General features: G+C 33.6%; 1 protein-coding gene across 4 annotated transcripts; it reads right to left on the bottom strand.

Annotated features, from left to right (window-relative positions):
* Nucleotides 1-878: 878 nt before the first annotated feature.
* On the bottom strand, nt 879-14850 carry LOC129798078 (tetraspanin-5). 4 transcript variants are annotated; one of them, XM_055841048.1, is made up of 5 exons: nt 14446-14846; nt 8433-8987; nt 3416-3526; nt 3103-3219; nt 879-1721 (listed from the first exon to the last, which is right to left on the bottom strand). In XM_055841048.1, the coding sequence occupies exons 1-5, from the start codon at nt 14539-14541 to the stop codon at nt 1653-1655; spliced, it is 948 nt and encodes a 315-aa protein (XP_055697023.1). In that variant the 5' UTR covers nt 14542-14846; the 3' UTR covers nt 879-1652. The 4 variants fall into 4 exon arrangements, with proteins under 4 accessions (XP_055697023.1, XP_055697024.1, XP_055697025.1 ...); XM_055841049.1 differs by lacking the exon at nt 3416-3526 and having other exon boundaries at nt 14446-14850; XM_055841050.1 differs by lacking the exon at nt 3103-3219.
* Between the last annotated feature and the right edge of the window lie 1941 nt (nt 14851-16791).

Genomic DNA, 16791 nt, shown 5'->3' with positions numbered 1-16791 from the left:
CCGTTGAGTCATTCCTAATTACGGTTTTCAAGGTCAAAGTTTTAAGAGGCTTTAAAGCCTCTAAAGAGAGTATTTCTCAGTTGAATTGTATCATGCTTGGACTCATTGGAAAGATCTTGGAATTTCAGATAAAACCGAAGCAGTCGCAATCGGTTGTAAACCGGTAATGAACCGATTTGCAACCGGTAATTAATTTTTATCCGAAATTCAATCATATTACTCCTTAGGTAATTTGGGCAATAATTTAGTGATTTATAAATCGTTTCAAATCGGTTGTGAACCGGTAGTGTACAGGTTATGAACCAATAAGTAACTTTTGTCCAAAACTCAATTCTATTATTCTTACATTTTTTTTGTGGGATCTTTTTCAAATCGGTTGAGAACCAGTAAACAGTAATTGATGCTAAAATAATTTTGAAGTATATCATCTAAAAGCGCACTTCGCAAAGTCTGGAACACTTTACCACCCCTTTTAAAAACGGTTTTCAAGGTCAAAGTTTTAAAAGGCTCTAAAGAGTGTATTTCTCAGCTGAATTATATCATATTTGGGTTCATTGGAAAGGTCTTGGAATTCTTGACAAGATTGAATCGGTTCCAATCGGTTATGAAACGGTAATGAACCGATTCGCAACCGATAATTAATTTTTGACTGAAAATCAAGTCTATTATTCTGAAAACTATTTTGGGGAACTTTTGAGTGATTTGTAAATCGGTTCAAATTATGCGAAAGTACTTAAGTCACGAGTTTGAGCACTTTGCAAAGCCTGGGATGCTTTGCCACGTCGTTTCCTGAAGAATCTACCTGAAAGGGAAGATCATTTGAAGAGTCCAACGCAAAATAAAAATGCCCAAGAGAATAATAAAAACACATTTATCAGTTGATTTCAAAATTAAATAGAAATAAACTTTACTTGGAATTTGTTTGAAAAATAAAATATTATACATCACATTATTACAGAGTCAGACAGTGTAAATATTTCACGATAAATTAGCTGCTGTCGCTATTTCCTTAGAAAATTATTACAGATATGAAAACGACAAAGGAAATTCAGAGTATTCTTCAGAGTCGACAAATAAGTCTTTCTACATATTTAATTAACTTTTCTTTTTTTTGTTTAGAATGTTTCGGGGAACTACTTATAGTCAGTTTTAAAATTAACACTAATGCGTCTTTTTTTTTGTTCTTGTATTTTACAGCAATCTCGTATATATAGTTGTCATTCAATTTCTTTTTTTCTCTTTTGGACCCACCATAAAAGCCCATTAAAAGCATAATTTCTTTATCCTAATATTTTCCACTAGATTCTTTCGTCAAGGGAACATCATTGGAGATTTGTCTTTACTTTTGCCGCCCCCGTCTGATTACTTTTTTTTTAAATTTAAATTGCTTTTCCCAAGAAACCTCTCAAGAAATTCTAACAGGATTCCTATTGTGATTTCTTCTGAAGCTTTTTTTCATTCATTTAGAAGGCAGTTAGAATGTAGGAAAAATCTTGGAGTATTATCAATGGAACACACTTTTTTTTTTCAAAAAAAAAAAAAACAGCAAATATTCAAAAGAGAAATCACAGGAAAATTGTGTGAGAATTTTCTTGGAAGATCCTGGAAAGAATTTTTGTGACTCCTTAAACAGCGACGGGGGCGGACAATTGTCAATGCCATTTGGCTTTTTGTGCAAAAATATCAGCACGGAGATTCTGTGCGAAGCAGATTCCCAAAATCTGAAAAAACATATTTAAAAAACAAATTTAATAAAAATATTTTTTAATTATTTTGAAGCGATGAAAAAAAGTGCATTAAACTATTCTAAAAAAGCATTCCATTCACTTTAAAATTCCACAAATTCCTAAACAAGCTTTAAATGCAAAAATTATTGATTCAAGGGGCTTGCCAATTTAATTTTGATGTACATTATAAGCGATTTCTGATTTTTTAAATTATAGAACACCTCGAATTGAATAATAAATTCGAGTTGGAAATTAATACGGGTAATCCATTGGAATTTTTATTAATTTTGTTAAAAAATTAAAATATTTATTTATGATTTTTAATAAAATACAAAATTTGGTTTTAAGCGTTTATTCGGTCACAGTAAAATATGAATGAAAGAAAATGCCTAAATGTCTTCAAGAATTAAGTAAAAGGAATCATCAAAATCGGTTCTAAGATTGAAAATATTTGAGGTTATGTTTTAAAATTTGTTTTATTCAACTAGCGTCGTTAGCGTTAGTCTGACGAACTTGAAACGTCTTGTACGCGTAGTATTTTCCAAGACCTTTCATTTGAGCCATTGATGACTAAATTCTGTCAACTGAAAACGAATTTAAAGCGGGTTTTAGAAAAAAATAAACAGAAAAAAATTAAATCAGGCTCACAGAAAAAAATTGGAAAAACGTTGGTAATGGCGCTGGCACACCTTTTTAATTGAGTGAAATTCAATCGATTGAAATTTTACCTCTCACTCTTTCAAACTGAAATCAGATATAGTTGTCTCTTTCTGCCAAATGAAATTTAAAATTGAAATTGAAAATGAAATTGAAATTGAAAATGAAATTGAAATTTTATGGCGCTGGCACACCTTTTCAATTTGGTGAAATTCAAACGATTGAAATTCTACCTCTTACTCTTTCAAACTAAAATCAGATATAGCTGTCTCTTTCTGTCAAATGAAATTTCAAATTGAAATTGAAAATGAAATTGAAATTTCAATTTTCTTTTGACAGAAAGAGACACATAATAACTTATTTCACTTTGAAATACTAAGAAGTAAAATTTCAATCAATTGAAATTCACTCAATTGAAAAAGTGTGCCAGCGTCATTAATTTCCATTTGATAGAAAGAGACAACTATATCTGATTTCAATTTGAAAGAGTAAGATAGGTAAAATTTCAATCGATTGAATTTTACTAAATTGAAAAGGTGTGTCAGTGCCATAAGTGTGCATTCCATTTCAGCTTATGATAAATAAATTTAATTTTCGAATGTGATTTCAATAAAAATTTCACTTTAAAACCAATTTTCTGCTAATCCTTCATCAAAAATCTTCGACAAAACCCCTTTACTCAAATCCTAAATAAAAACAAAATAAAGCATAAAATTACCTGGAAGAAGGCTAGGAATATGGCACTCGATGCAATCATGATCAAATTCCTTTCCATCCATTCTTCACCAGCCTGAACGCAGCCTTTCTCATTGATTATCTTTGACACATCGAAATTCTAAATGCAATCAAACACAACACAACACCAAAGAATAAATAAAAATCATTTTAAAAAACACACACAAAACTCTTCTAACAACCAAAAAAAGCTCCAAAACCAACAAAGTGCAAGAAAGCAACCAAGAAAAGCTACTAAAAAGATTGAAACTCTTTGGCAAACAGATAAAAAAGTAAGGTTAGATTATTTCCCGGACCTGCACGATCATTACGCAAACACAGATACCAGCAACTGTAAAGAGATTTCCCTCCAGCCAATCCTCGCCAGCTCTCAGGCATCCCCTCTCATAAATGTGCCTATCAGCGGGCTAATTTAGCCATTTGTGTGCGTGAAAGTAAGTTATTTGTGTATTAAAAAACGTGATATTAGTACTTTGAAAATTAGGAAAGTCGTAATACAGGATTGAGGTAAGTCATTGAGGACGATATCATATTTTCTAAGAAAATTTTCCTTCTGCCACATTTATCGCTATTCTGCTATTCTGAATAAGCCACGCCTATCAAATACTTTAGGCCACGCCCCTTTTACGAAAAATAATCATTTTCATGTTAAAATTTTAGAATATACTGCGTTACCAATTTTCTTTCTGGAGCTTATTTTTTTCTACATGACTGTTTTCATGTATTTCTGCGTTACCGATTTTTGTGTTGGTTCCTGTCACGACTTTTGGAACACAACGATAACTGGGGAAAACAGTCGTGACAGGAACCAACACGAAGTCGATAATGCAGAAATACATGAGAACAGTAATGTACTAAAAAAATAAATCCAGGACAGGACACTGGTGACTATTTTAAATGACTATTTTCCGTAAAAGGGGTGTGGCCTAAAGTATTTAATTGACGTGTTTTCCCCAGTTATCGCTGTGTTCCAAAACAGCCAAATAGTTGTGACAGGAACCAACACAAAGAAAAGTTGATTACGCAGAAGCATTCCGGAACAGCCATGTACTAAAAGACTGATCAGGAGGAAGATTTCCCTTTTTCATTTTTCAATGGAATAGCACCATAAAGAAATTTTGCGCGGTTTTCTTCGTTCCCGAAAATGTGCATACTCCCGGGACATCTTGTTCTTACTATTTTGTTAGTTTGTTTCTCTACCTGTAATCTAAAGGCTCAAACAAAAGTTCAGAATGTTTAGGCCTATCAAACTGTTGAAGCTTGACTAAGCTACTAGGGGGAACTGGGGCAGTAGTAATCTGGGGTAGTTGTAAACACTGTGATTTTTTTCATTAATTTTAAGACTCCAGAGGATAAAACCCATAAGCATTCATAGATACCATGGGGATGTATGTCCACAGAAGAATTGGTCAATAAAATCCTAATACTTTAAAAATAAAAATCATTTTTCCCGAAAATGTTGATATTTCAATTATTTTGGTCATTTGGATTTCCACCTGGAAATTAAAAACTGTGTAAAATAATCGAAATGTAGCAATACCAGTTCTTTCCTACATCTTTTAGGATTATATTTATGGATTTACTAGAGAAATTGAGATTCACATTATTTCAAAAGAATTAATAATTGGTCAGAAAACAGCATTTGGGGTAGATGTAACCAGGCAATTTCAATTTCACAAAATGAGTAGGTAAAAGAGCGGGAAATTGACCTTCATGCGAAATATCTATAATTCATAGATTACGAAAACAATTGGTGGCGCTGTGTTAAATAAAAAGTCACATGATGTCAAAATATGGGGAAATTCCATTGAAAAATGTCTTTGATATGCATGCTTTTAGTTTTTTTGCTATTTTAATTATTCTTTGTAAAAAGTGTCGTGATTTTTTGAAAAATATACAGTCTTTATATATCTCTTAAGTAATTAAAATAATTGAAGGTGGTGCAAAGTTAATTTCAAGGCTGGGAAAAAAGGTGTTTACATCCTCCCCAGAAAGTGGTTACTTCTACCCCAGGTATTTTGTGAAAAGAGAAAAATGCACAGGGACACAAATTTTATTTTTATGGAAAACTCAATTGTTTTCCAGCATCCGCATTACCCTCGACGAATTGCCTATACCCAAGGGTAAAACATGAGCTAAGAAATATTTTCCAAAAAATCACGGTGTCCTTGGAAAATCACCTCAAATTCGCATCTATCGAAAATGGTTACATGTGCCCCAGTCTCCCCTACTGTATAGGACTATGATCCTGCCAGTCCTCACGTATTCGTCTGAGACGTGGGTCCTCAGCAAAGAGAATTAATTCCGATCTCTTAGCCGCGTTTGAGGCGAGGATTCTACGACGGATTTTTGACCCCGTATATGAGGAAGGACGTTTCCGGAGCCTAATATGAGAATTTGAAAATTTTACAGGAAAATATATAGATATGTGTTCTAAGATCCTTACCAAATTGCTAGAAAAAGGGAAATTCAATAGAAATTGCCTTTTTGCTATGAAAATCTGTAAAAATTCACTTTGGCATTTGTTGTCAATTTTCACAAAATTTATATAAAAATGACAAGAAAAATGGGAAAATATTTATTGAAAAAATAATTTATGACTCCTAGAACTGCTGTAGAAGTGTTACGGAACGAAAAACTATTGAAAATTTCCTTTTTTTGTGGAGAATATCTGCACTGGCATTTTATGCCAGTTTGGTATTTTACGTGATTTTTTTGGCTCGGGTTTTAAAGTGTTAAAATGTTTTGAAAAGATTACTTAGTACAATTACTATACATAGATAGTGATGCGTATGGGGAATGATATAGAAACAACTTTGACAAATGATGCGTGACTAGCCGGGTCTTTTGGCAGCGTGAGAAAACTCGAGTTGTTCGGGTCTCATCCTGAGCTATTGATATCGTCAGTTAAATCAGCATTTATCGTAACTTCATTTTTGCGATTTTGAGATATATACATATTTGGAACCAGCGTAATTTTGTTTATTAAACGCACTTGTGAAAAAGAAACTTTTATAAGCCCAATAAAAATTATTTTAAACAAAAATTATCGTAAGTGCCCTTAATTAAGAAAAATTTATCAGAATTTGTCGTAACTTCCATTTTTGGAGAAGTTACGACAAATTTCCATACAAAATTTTCAATAATCAGCATTTGCCGTAACTTCTTTTGCTCATTTCCGTGGCTTGTAATTTGCAGCAAAATTGCAATATTTCTCAATAAACCGTTTATAAACTCTTCCAAATATCGAAAGACAGTGCGAATAGTGTAACATGAAATCATTTTAATTCAATATTTGCGAGGAAAAAGTGAGAAAATATCCCTACCCATCTGTCATTAATTCAAAACAAAACAAGCGACGTGGCGCACAACATTTATTCAATAAAACTTATGAAATAAAAGCTTTTAGGGAGAGGGATAACAGTATTATTGACTAATTTAGTCAAATAAAGGGGCTTATTATCACTAGAATAATTCAAATTGATATAATGCATTTTAGAAAATTGTCGTAACTTCCACAATCTCCATACATTGGAAGTTACGTCTTTATAAACGATGGAAGTTACGATAAAATATTATTGTGTTTCTTCTAAAATATTTCACAATATCTCAGCTTTTAAATAATTTTATAAAGATTTTCTCGAGTTACCTTACAGTTTATTAGTGCCACTTTTATTATTTTGACTCTAAAGTATCGCATTTGGGGCTCATTTTTAAGAAAAATAATATTGAACTGAAAATTTCGTCTCCTGAAAAGTTGTCAAAATGAAGTTACGACAAATGCTGATTTAACTGACGATATGGCAGCTCTGGAAAAATATGTTACAACTCGGAAAATATTGTAATAGTTATTAAAATACACATTATTTTGTGAAAATTTTATGGAATTAAGATAGCTATTATCGAATCCTTTCGTTTGTGATTAGGAAAGTGAAGTTAAATTAATTGATTTATTAGCAAATGCAAATCTCAGCTTTAAATCGCTCTCCTGTAAAGTTGGCCATTCGCGAGTTGTTCGTTTCTTATTCTGAGTGATCGATATGAGGTTTATAAATGAAATTTGTATCTTGAATTCAGTTATTTGTATTAAATATTATTAAATTATTTTCTCCGGAAATCTTTCTAAAAAATGAAAAGCGTTAAGGTTTCTGGATATTTGACTATTTTGCTGACTTTTCTTTTGATTTAACTTTTTTCTCAGGGAAAGGTTTTAAACAATACTTAACAAAAAATTTATCAATCATTCATATTGCTGCTACAGCTGCTATAAGATTTAAACTAAATTGCTGAAACTACGCTCTATTTATATTTTTTTTAAAAAATCGGTATATCAAATTCAATATAAATAATATTTCTATTGTAAGTCATTTTAAATTACCGAGTTCTGATGTTTTTTTTCAAATTATATTATTGTATGTCGACTTATTACATGCATCTTGTTAAAAATTCCGCGCTAGATTATGATAAGTCGAGTCGAGATACATTACAGATTTTTCTGACTTTGTTAAATTTTCCAAAAAAACATTAATAGGCATTTTTTTTAACATTTTCCACTAAAACTGCAATCGTGGAACATGTTTCATGCGGAAGCACTTACATTTTTCTTAACCGATTTTAAGTCAGCTGAATTCTGCTAACCTTAAAATGACATTCTCACAGCAGTGCCATTTCCACATTTTTGGTTAGCACTTCTTGTTCGACGACTGCTAACCGGTCAGCATATTTTTGCTGATCAATCAGCTAAAATGATAAAATCGCAGCGTTTTTCAGAAAATGTCCTCGTTAGGAAGATAAAAGACTTTTTTAGTAAATTAAAAATGAGATTTCTTGAAAACTTAAAATTGATTTTACAGTCCCTTTTTTAATTTTGATAGAAAATGTTATTAGATAATAAATTATTAGGTGATAGAACAATATTTTTGATTAGAATCATTTGATTAAAATATTGATTAGAAAAAAAAGAAATAATTATGAACTTCCTGGTTCATGTACAAAAAAATCCTCAATGACTACCCCTTCCTGCAAGCCATAAATTTAAAATGCAAGAAAAAGGACATCAAGGGAGACAGTTTCGCCTCGTTAGACCGTCCACCATGGTATCATGTGATAATTGAGCAATAAAAGTCTCCTGTGACATCCTCCAGCGGCAAAACCCACTTAAACCCTCCTCAAACCCCTGAACGCCCCCCCCCATCCATATTCCCCGGGTTAATTGAATAGCCGTGGCACAGGGGACAGCAGTTTATCCCCCAGGAAGAGAAGCAACCATAGTGAGAGGAGACAAAGCAAGGTGAATAATTAAAAGGTACTCACATATCCCTCCTTCCTCACATCGTAGCCACATTGTTTGTTTTTGATGAGTTCATGGGGGCGCCTTTTGCAGCACGAAAAGGGCACACCACACGCCTCACGACTCCCCACTGCATGGGACGAACAGTTGAAGTAGTTGTTGCTGTCCCAATCCTTTGGGCCTTCAATGCCACAGCATTGTAGCCAATCTTCCTGGATCCAATCGATGAGATTCTGCTGATCCGGATCCTCGCGGTAATGCGTGATAAAAGCCCTCAGACCCTCCGTTGCCTGTTCCTTAATCCAACCCTTGTCCTTGAGAATGAACCCAAGTACCCCAACGCTCATTTCCATCAACAGCAGAATTGTGAGGAAGATGGCATAGGCTGCCAAGAGGCAGGTATTCTCCCTCAGAGCACCCACGCATCCCGTGAATCCAATCACAAAGGTTATTGCCCCAATGCAGATGAGAATGAAGGCCGGATCGAGGGCGATATTGGCAAACTTTGACACATTGTTGAAGATGTCCTTCTCAGTCCACGCCCAAACTCCCACAGCCAGGATGCACAAGCCCAGAATCTGCAAATTATGCCCACCGCCAATTGGTACGATATGTAATTGCCGGAGAAGCAATTGGCCACCGCGCGAAGTGTTACACCATTCTCACCCACGCTCAACCAGTGGAAATTAGCATTCATGTGAGACAATGGGATGCGAGGAGGGGGAGGAGGAGGAGGAGGGATAAATGAGAGGGAAGAGTATATTTGCATTGAGTCATTCCGCTCAGCGACAATAATATTGTTGACGCTTAGGAGTGTCCAAGTCCAAGGGAAAAAAGTTTACACTTTGCAGAAAGTGACAATGGAAAAGATTACAGAAAACAAAATCGAAAAGTTGTTCTAATCCTCATAAAAGAATTGATAAAATATCAATTAAAAAATCTTCAAAATTACTCTAAAAAAAAATAATAAATTACAAAATTATCAAAGTTCGAACTTCGAAATTCCTTTGTCCGAAATTCCCCGATGTTTCGAAATGTCAAATTTTTATCACAAAAACTCCATAATGGAAGAGTAAAGTCGAATTGAGCAGTAGGGAAAAGGTTCATGCTTTCACTGAGGAAAAAACGGGGGTGCGATTAACTTTTTTCCCCCGTAATTTTAACACTTTTCAGGTGTAAAAATATATCAACATTTTTTAATGTTAATTTTACACCTTTCTAAGTGTAAAATTAACATGAAAAAGGGTAACCTTAACCCCTAATACACCTAAAAAGCATAATATTTACACTGATTTCGGATAAATAATGCAGGGTAAAATTAACATTTCCGGAATGTTATTTTAACTTTTTCGGATTTCTCTCAGTGTTCGAATAATGTGATTTTCTTTTACTTTTCCTAAGAAGTTTCCATATGATTGTCACATAATTATGAATAATTGATAATAAGCGAGCTAACATTTAATAGAAATGTTTAAGTCTCTTAGGAAACGTAAAGAAAATTCACATTATTCAAAGGCATGAACGTTCGATGGGAGAGTACTTTCCCCTATATTAGGATTTTTCTAATTCTAGGAACAGAACGATTTTCTACTCCCAAGGATGGTACCATATTAAAAAGGAATCATATAAGGCATTAGAAAATTTCGTAATACGAAAAATACGTATTTCGAAAATTGATTTCAGGAAAATTCTTTGAATATACAATTAATTACATATAATGAAAAAAATCAGTATCAAAAAATTAAGATCCATTAAAATTTACCTATGCAAAAATTCTATTATTATGAAATATTTGTAACACGAAAAATTCTTAAATAAAAAATTTCAAATCACGAAAAATCACTTTCTTTATAAGATTAGTTTAATTAGAATATTCTTGTCAGGAAAAATTCGTTCTTCAAAAAAAAATCAATTTATAAACGAAAAATTCATTATTCAATATTATGAAAAATTCGTATTTCGAAAAATTGATCACACGAAAAATTTGTGAATACAAAAAAATCGTATGATAAGAAATTCGTTTCACAAAAAATTTATAAAACGAAAAGTTTGTAAGTGGAAAAAATCGTATAAAGAAAAATTAAGTAAAGATTTGTGAATGAAAAGAAATAATCTATAATGAATTATTTATATGAGTAAATCCGGTTCCGGGAAAAATCCCGAATGGAAAAAATCCGATGAGACAAAATTCCGAATGGGACGAAATACCTAAAACCAAAACCCTTAGGGCTGAATTCCGAATGATCAAAATTCTGAAAAGGATGAAATTATACGGAGCATAATGTATAATCATTTTTCCAACCCCAGATTTCCCTTTGTCTCCAACAAGCGCGGGTGCAATCGTGGGAGTAGCTATGACACTTTTAGTTTGGGATTTTGGTTTTCGGATTTTGGCGTTAGGGATTTTTGGTTTCGTGACATTAGCTTTTCTAGATTTTTACTTTCAGAATTTTGGCTTTTCGGGATTTTGAATTTCGAATTTTTGGCTTTCAGAATTTAGACTTTCGGGATTTTTGGTTTCGAAACTTTAGCTTTCGGGATTTTTACTTTCAGAATTTTGGCTTTTCGGGATTTTGGATTTCAAATTTTTGGCTTTCAGAATTTTGACTTTCGGGATTTTTGGTTTCGAAACTTTAGCTTCTCGGGATTTTTACTTTCAGAATTTTGGCTTTTCGGAATTGTGGATTTCGAATTTTTGGCTTTCAGAATTTAGACTTTCGGGATTTTTGGTTTCGAAACTTTAGCTTTTCGGGATTTTTACCTTCAGGATTTTGGCTTTTCGAGATTTTGAATTTCGAATTTTTGGCTTTAAGAATTTTGACTTTCGGGATTTTTGGTTTAGAAATTTTGGCTTTCAAAATTTTGGGTTTCGGGATTTTGGCTTTCGAAATTTTGGCGTTCGGGATTTTGAATTTCGAAATTTTGGCTTTCAGAATTTTGCCGCTCGGGATTTCAAGATTTTGTATTTCGGAATATTGCTGTTCGGGATTTCGGCTTTTGGAATTTTTGATTTTCGGGATTTTGACTTTCGAAATATTGGCGTTCGGGATTCTGGATTTCGAAATATTGGCTTTTCGAGATTTCGGCTTTCATAATTTTGGCATTCGAGATTTTGGTTTTGAGATTTTGGCTTTCGAAATTTTGACCGGGACCCTCCTTGTCATCATTTAAATCATTTTTCAAAAATTTCATCTCAAGAAAATTTTTTAAATAGAAAATTCTTTTTCTTTCTCAGATTTTTGCAATCGAATGGCATTCGAGTTTCCGGTTTTCTGTTTCTTTAATTATATTCGATTTTCTGTTTTTTGAACATTTAGATCAGGAATTTATTCTATTTTCATTATCTATAAATGTATAAATAATTGAAACAATTTGTTACTGACAATTTTGGAATTTTATTCATTCATATTGATGATTTGAATGCCGAATGAATAAAATTATAAAATTGTCAGTAACAAACTGGTTCAATTATTTTATAAATATAATAAAAATAGAATAAAATCCTGATCTAAATGTTCAAAGAACAGAAAATCGGAAAATCAGATGACATTAGATTGGAAAAGTGTGAAATTTCAATGAAGACAATTCGAGGTAAGCTGGTGTCTAAAATAAATTTTAAGGAATAAGTATACGAAGTTTAATTCTTAAAATTTTCTTTGCCTTCTTTTCCACCTTCTCAAGAATAACGAATATTTATGGAAGCTTGGGGCAAAATGTAACAAAACGGTTACTTTTGACGAGCTTCCAGAAGATCTCCTATATTTCTAATTAAAACGCACCTATATGAATTTTGCTATGTTTACAACTTCATGGAAAGTTATTTTTTTTTATTTCGAAGGCAAATATGATTTAATAAATATTTTCAAAAAAGTTAAACAAGCTGAAGTTCCCAAAATTCTGGGACAAAGGGAGCAAATTACATTGCACAAAAAAGGTGCTTTGAAAACCTAGTTTAAAAATAGCAGAAAAGGCAAACTGGAGACAAAATAAGCCAAGTTCAGTCAAACTATGTTGTCTCGTCATGTAGAGCACCCTGAGATTAGTACCAAAAGATTTTTTTCTCTGGACACACTCAGTTAAACCGAGAGGCAGCTTAAAGTAATTATAATCAAAATAATGATTAGACTTCATTCCCATCAGTTTCCGACTAGGTCGCCTTTTGTCTTAAGCCGTAAAGGCCTTGACAGACTAAGACTAAAAATTAGTGGCACTGTGTTCAATAAGAAGTCACATGATGTCAAGATACAATTGACTTTCCATAGCAAAATTCCGCGGAAATTCCAGTGGAAAACTAGCGTCCAAATTGCAAAAACCCGCGGAATTTGACGCAAAAATTCCACTAAGTTTTCCATGGAATTTGGAGCCGGAAATTCCATTGGAATCATAGCTCTCCATGGAATTTCAAGTACGAACCATTGGAATTCCAGCGTTAAATTCCGCGGAGTTCTGCGAAATATTTATATGGAAACTCACACGTGAAACGTCCGCTAGTATTTTATTGTTTTTATTATTATTTAGTCCGTTAGTATTTTATTAACCAATTCATCTGTGGACATATATCCCTATGGTATCTATGAATGCTTACGGGTTTTATCCTTTGCAGTCTCAAAATTAATGAAAAAATCACAGTGTTTACAACTACCCCTGTTTACTACTACCCCAATTCCCCCTACTGCCTTTACTGCCAAATTTTACAGGTTAAATATTTTCGAAGATCAGCCTGACTTTGTTTCGGACTAGAGAGCAATTCCAAATCTTTTAGCAACTGCTAGGGTAAGTGTGCCAAATTTCGGCATAGTTGCATGCAAACGCCAAAGTCTCAAATTTGAAATATAATATTTTTAATACGAATTGAATTTTTTGTTACTTTATTATAAGGAGTGTTGCTTGGAATCTTTGTAGACAGTTTATCGTCTTTAATTTCTCTAAAATCATTCTTAATACATTTTAAAATGAATAACAATGTAGGCATAGCATTGGTGGCTTATTTCGGCCAACTTCATTCTCATAGTTCCGTGCCCTTCCGGAATTCTTCCAATGTCTTTTTCAGATTATCTTGCTCGTCGAAGCGACATTTTTATTGTTATTTTTTGCATTGTTTAATCTTTAGAGCAGAGGCGTGCAAGAACCGTTGAAACTGAATAACCGTCAAATAAAGCATGTACGTCAATGGTCAAAACGCTTAAACAAACTTATTTTGACGTTTATTCGGTTTCAAACGGTTTTTGCACACCTTTGCTTTAAAGTATACAAAACCTAAAAATTCATGGAAATTCGAGGAATAAAAAATGTGGCCGAAATTGAAAGCTGGCCGGAATTTGGTACTTACCCTAATTATTCAGTTTTTTTTATAAAAAAAATCCCAGAAGACAGCTAGAATTTCTTCAATATTTTGCAAACTATAAATTTTCTTTTTATTACTTTCTAATTGATTTTGGAAGTTGCAATAAAATTCCTAAATGACCAATTGCATTTTACAAAGTTTCCCGGTAAATTCTCAAAATCGACCGTTCTAGCAACTTCCTGTTCTGTTTTCCTCGCATGAAATCCTATTAAAAATTTAACTGAGAACCTAATGGGAATAAAGTGGAAGCGATAAACAAGCTGCCGAAGCTTCCTACGCCAAGAACAGTTGGGAGCAAGAACAACCTCGATTGCAATTAATTACCAATTTCCCCCCATAAAACGCAGAAAGTCACCTTGATGGCTAGTTTGTGACCATGGAGAGTAATTTTCTATTTTCTTAGCGAAATCATTAGGAAGAATTTAATTTGTAATCTTTGAGCGTTAGACGAGGTAGACAAAGGAAGGAGGTTTTGTGTCGAGTGATCATCTCTTTGGAGGAGGGCGACAAAACCATCAATGCTTGACTATTTCGCAATGGGATGGGAATGTTGGAAGAAAGGCGGAAATTTTAATAGTCAAACAGGCTATTTTATCGCGAGGTATTGACCAAAAATAGGCAAAAAGATGTGGGAGAAATTTTTTGCGTGGAGAGAGAATGTTTTGGGTTCAGGCTTTCGAGGTCAAACTCACCCAGAAGCAGACATTGCAGCTGAAGATGACGTACTTGAGGCAACAGCTCACCTCACTTGTATCCCTCCGATATTTCCTCACACTATTCCCTGGCATTTTATCAGCTCAAATGCCTGGCAGGATGGATTTTTGTCCAGTTGCTAAATCTTCCCAAACATCTGTTTATTTTGATGTACTCTCTCAAACTGTCATCTGCGTCCCAATTTTTTCACACTTCCACCGCACTCCACGGGGACTTTTTTGCCAATTCTGCACTCTCTATGTCTTCCCTGATGTCCACACTATGCCTCTGTGGAGGAATATTGCATTTTTCACTAGCTAATCCACGGGAAATTTGACGAGAAAATTGTGCAAAAATGCCCCCAGAAACTCCCCACTCAAAGCTTTTGTTCACCACTGACAATCAGCTGCTGGGGTTGCCTCAGGAGAAATGGTGAGATTTTTCAAAAATTATTTCTCCGCCCTCTGCATTTCAATAGTCAAACTGCCAGTATACCTAAATTAAAATTTAAACCTAACGTCTTTAGAACAGAATAAAAATGGACATTTTGCAAAAATGACCAAAAAATCCATTTCAATTGCAAAAAATGATATTTTCGTGAATCTACTCTCAATTGTACCTCATTTCCGTGGCAATTAAACTCCTATGATCATTTGCGCAGACAAATAACACCTCTCAGGTCGAACGGAAACATATCCACTGAGCAAAAAAACCACTCATTAGAAGCGTCTTTGGCAAATTTAGCCGTATTTCGTACAATTTGCCAAGCAATAAATGCAAAAAAAGTGATATATTGAGCTAATGGTAATATTCATCGGTGAGAATAATGATGTTATTTGAAAATCCACCCAAAAAGATGCCGAAATGACCGGCATTCATGAGAATGATTTCTGCGAAAATGGTCTTTTTGATGATATCGAGCTTACCACTAACGACTGTATCAGATTATTTTTTGGCAAACCAAAAAAAAGGAGCTAAAAAGAAAATCACTGGTGGATCGATTGTTCAAGTTCCAGAAGCAACACACAGTGTAAATCCAGTAGCCAAAACTCCTCGAAGGCCACAAAACAGGCGAAAAGAGAGGCGAGAAAAAGAATACATCATACAATAGATCAAGCGTGTTTTCTCAAATGGCAAAAATCTTCCGCAGAACAACAACTATTTGATAACCCCTGAGAGAACTTTGGTGTGATAATTTCACTAATTAATTATTCAATTAATATTGAGACATTGTTTTCTGTCCCATTTTCTCTCGTCAATTAAATGATATCTTTTGTTATTTCTGTACGCCTCTCAATCACTTGTTTGTCTCCGTTATTAAAAGAGTTTAATGCGTATTTTAATTAATTGAGATTGCCAATTGACGACAAACAGTCGGCTATTATAATTAATTTTGCAAGAGCTATCAAGAGGAGCAGTGATTGAACGAGAGAATATTGCAATTTTGGACTTTCATGGCTCCATTTAGTCTGACTATAAAGGGCCTCTCGATCGCCTAATCTTATTTTGCTTCTTTTCTGGGCAGAACGCAGAACAGAACACGTGAAGAACCCAATAACACAAGATATGCGAAAGTTCAGCAACTTTTCAAAGACAAATCACTCTTCTCGGTCGAAAGTTTATCGAAAATAGACAAAATTGTTCTATGATCACCACTATTCTGAGACAAAGAGAGCTTAAAAGAAAGTGTCTCTGGCTTCGAACACTTGAACACTTAGTATTTTTCCCTTATGCCCTAGACACACTTGCGACTTAAGCCGAGAGACGACTAAGTGGAAAATGATTGAAATGAGGTTTAACCATTATGTCGAATATAATTACACTAAGCCGTCTCTCGGCTAATCCTCAGGTCTGTCAAGGCCCTTATTCCTTTAAAAAATCTGGCCTGTTTTCAGGAAATGTGTGTCTTAAGACTGACTATTAAAATTTATTGATTAGATCAGATTCATTAAAAGAATATGGGAAAAATGGAATGTTCGAAGCCATAGTGTGTTCGAAGCTTGAAATCCTACTCCTAGAAATTTAATTCAACTCAGAAGAATTATGGAAATTTTTGGCGAAAATTTTTGGGAAAAATATAATGTTAAAAGTCAAACAAAGTCAATTATTGAATACACACAGAAAAATGAAAAATTCTTAAACAGAAACACCCAGGAATTTAATTTCAAATCCCATCTAATTGCCAATGAAATCCTAAATCCTTGATCATTTAGTTTTAATCATAATTTGCAAATCCCAAGACATATTTCAGTTTTCTAGCTAATGCTGTACTTAAACTCCCGATCAATTAATTAAGTTCCCAGTTTAAGTTTCCAGAGTCATATTCTTAAATTTAGAATCAGAAT

This window comes from Phlebotomus papatasi, chromosome 1, assembly GCF_024763615.1.
Source record: "Phlebotomus papatasi isolate M1 chromosome 1, Ppap_2.1, whole genome shotgun sequence".
In the NCBI taxonomy this organism is placed as follows: domain Eukaryota; kingdom Metazoa; phylum Arthropoda; class Insecta; order Diptera; family Psychodidae; genus Phlebotomus; species Phlebotomus papatasi.
This window is presented reverse-complemented; position numbering and strand designations above follow the sequence as displayed.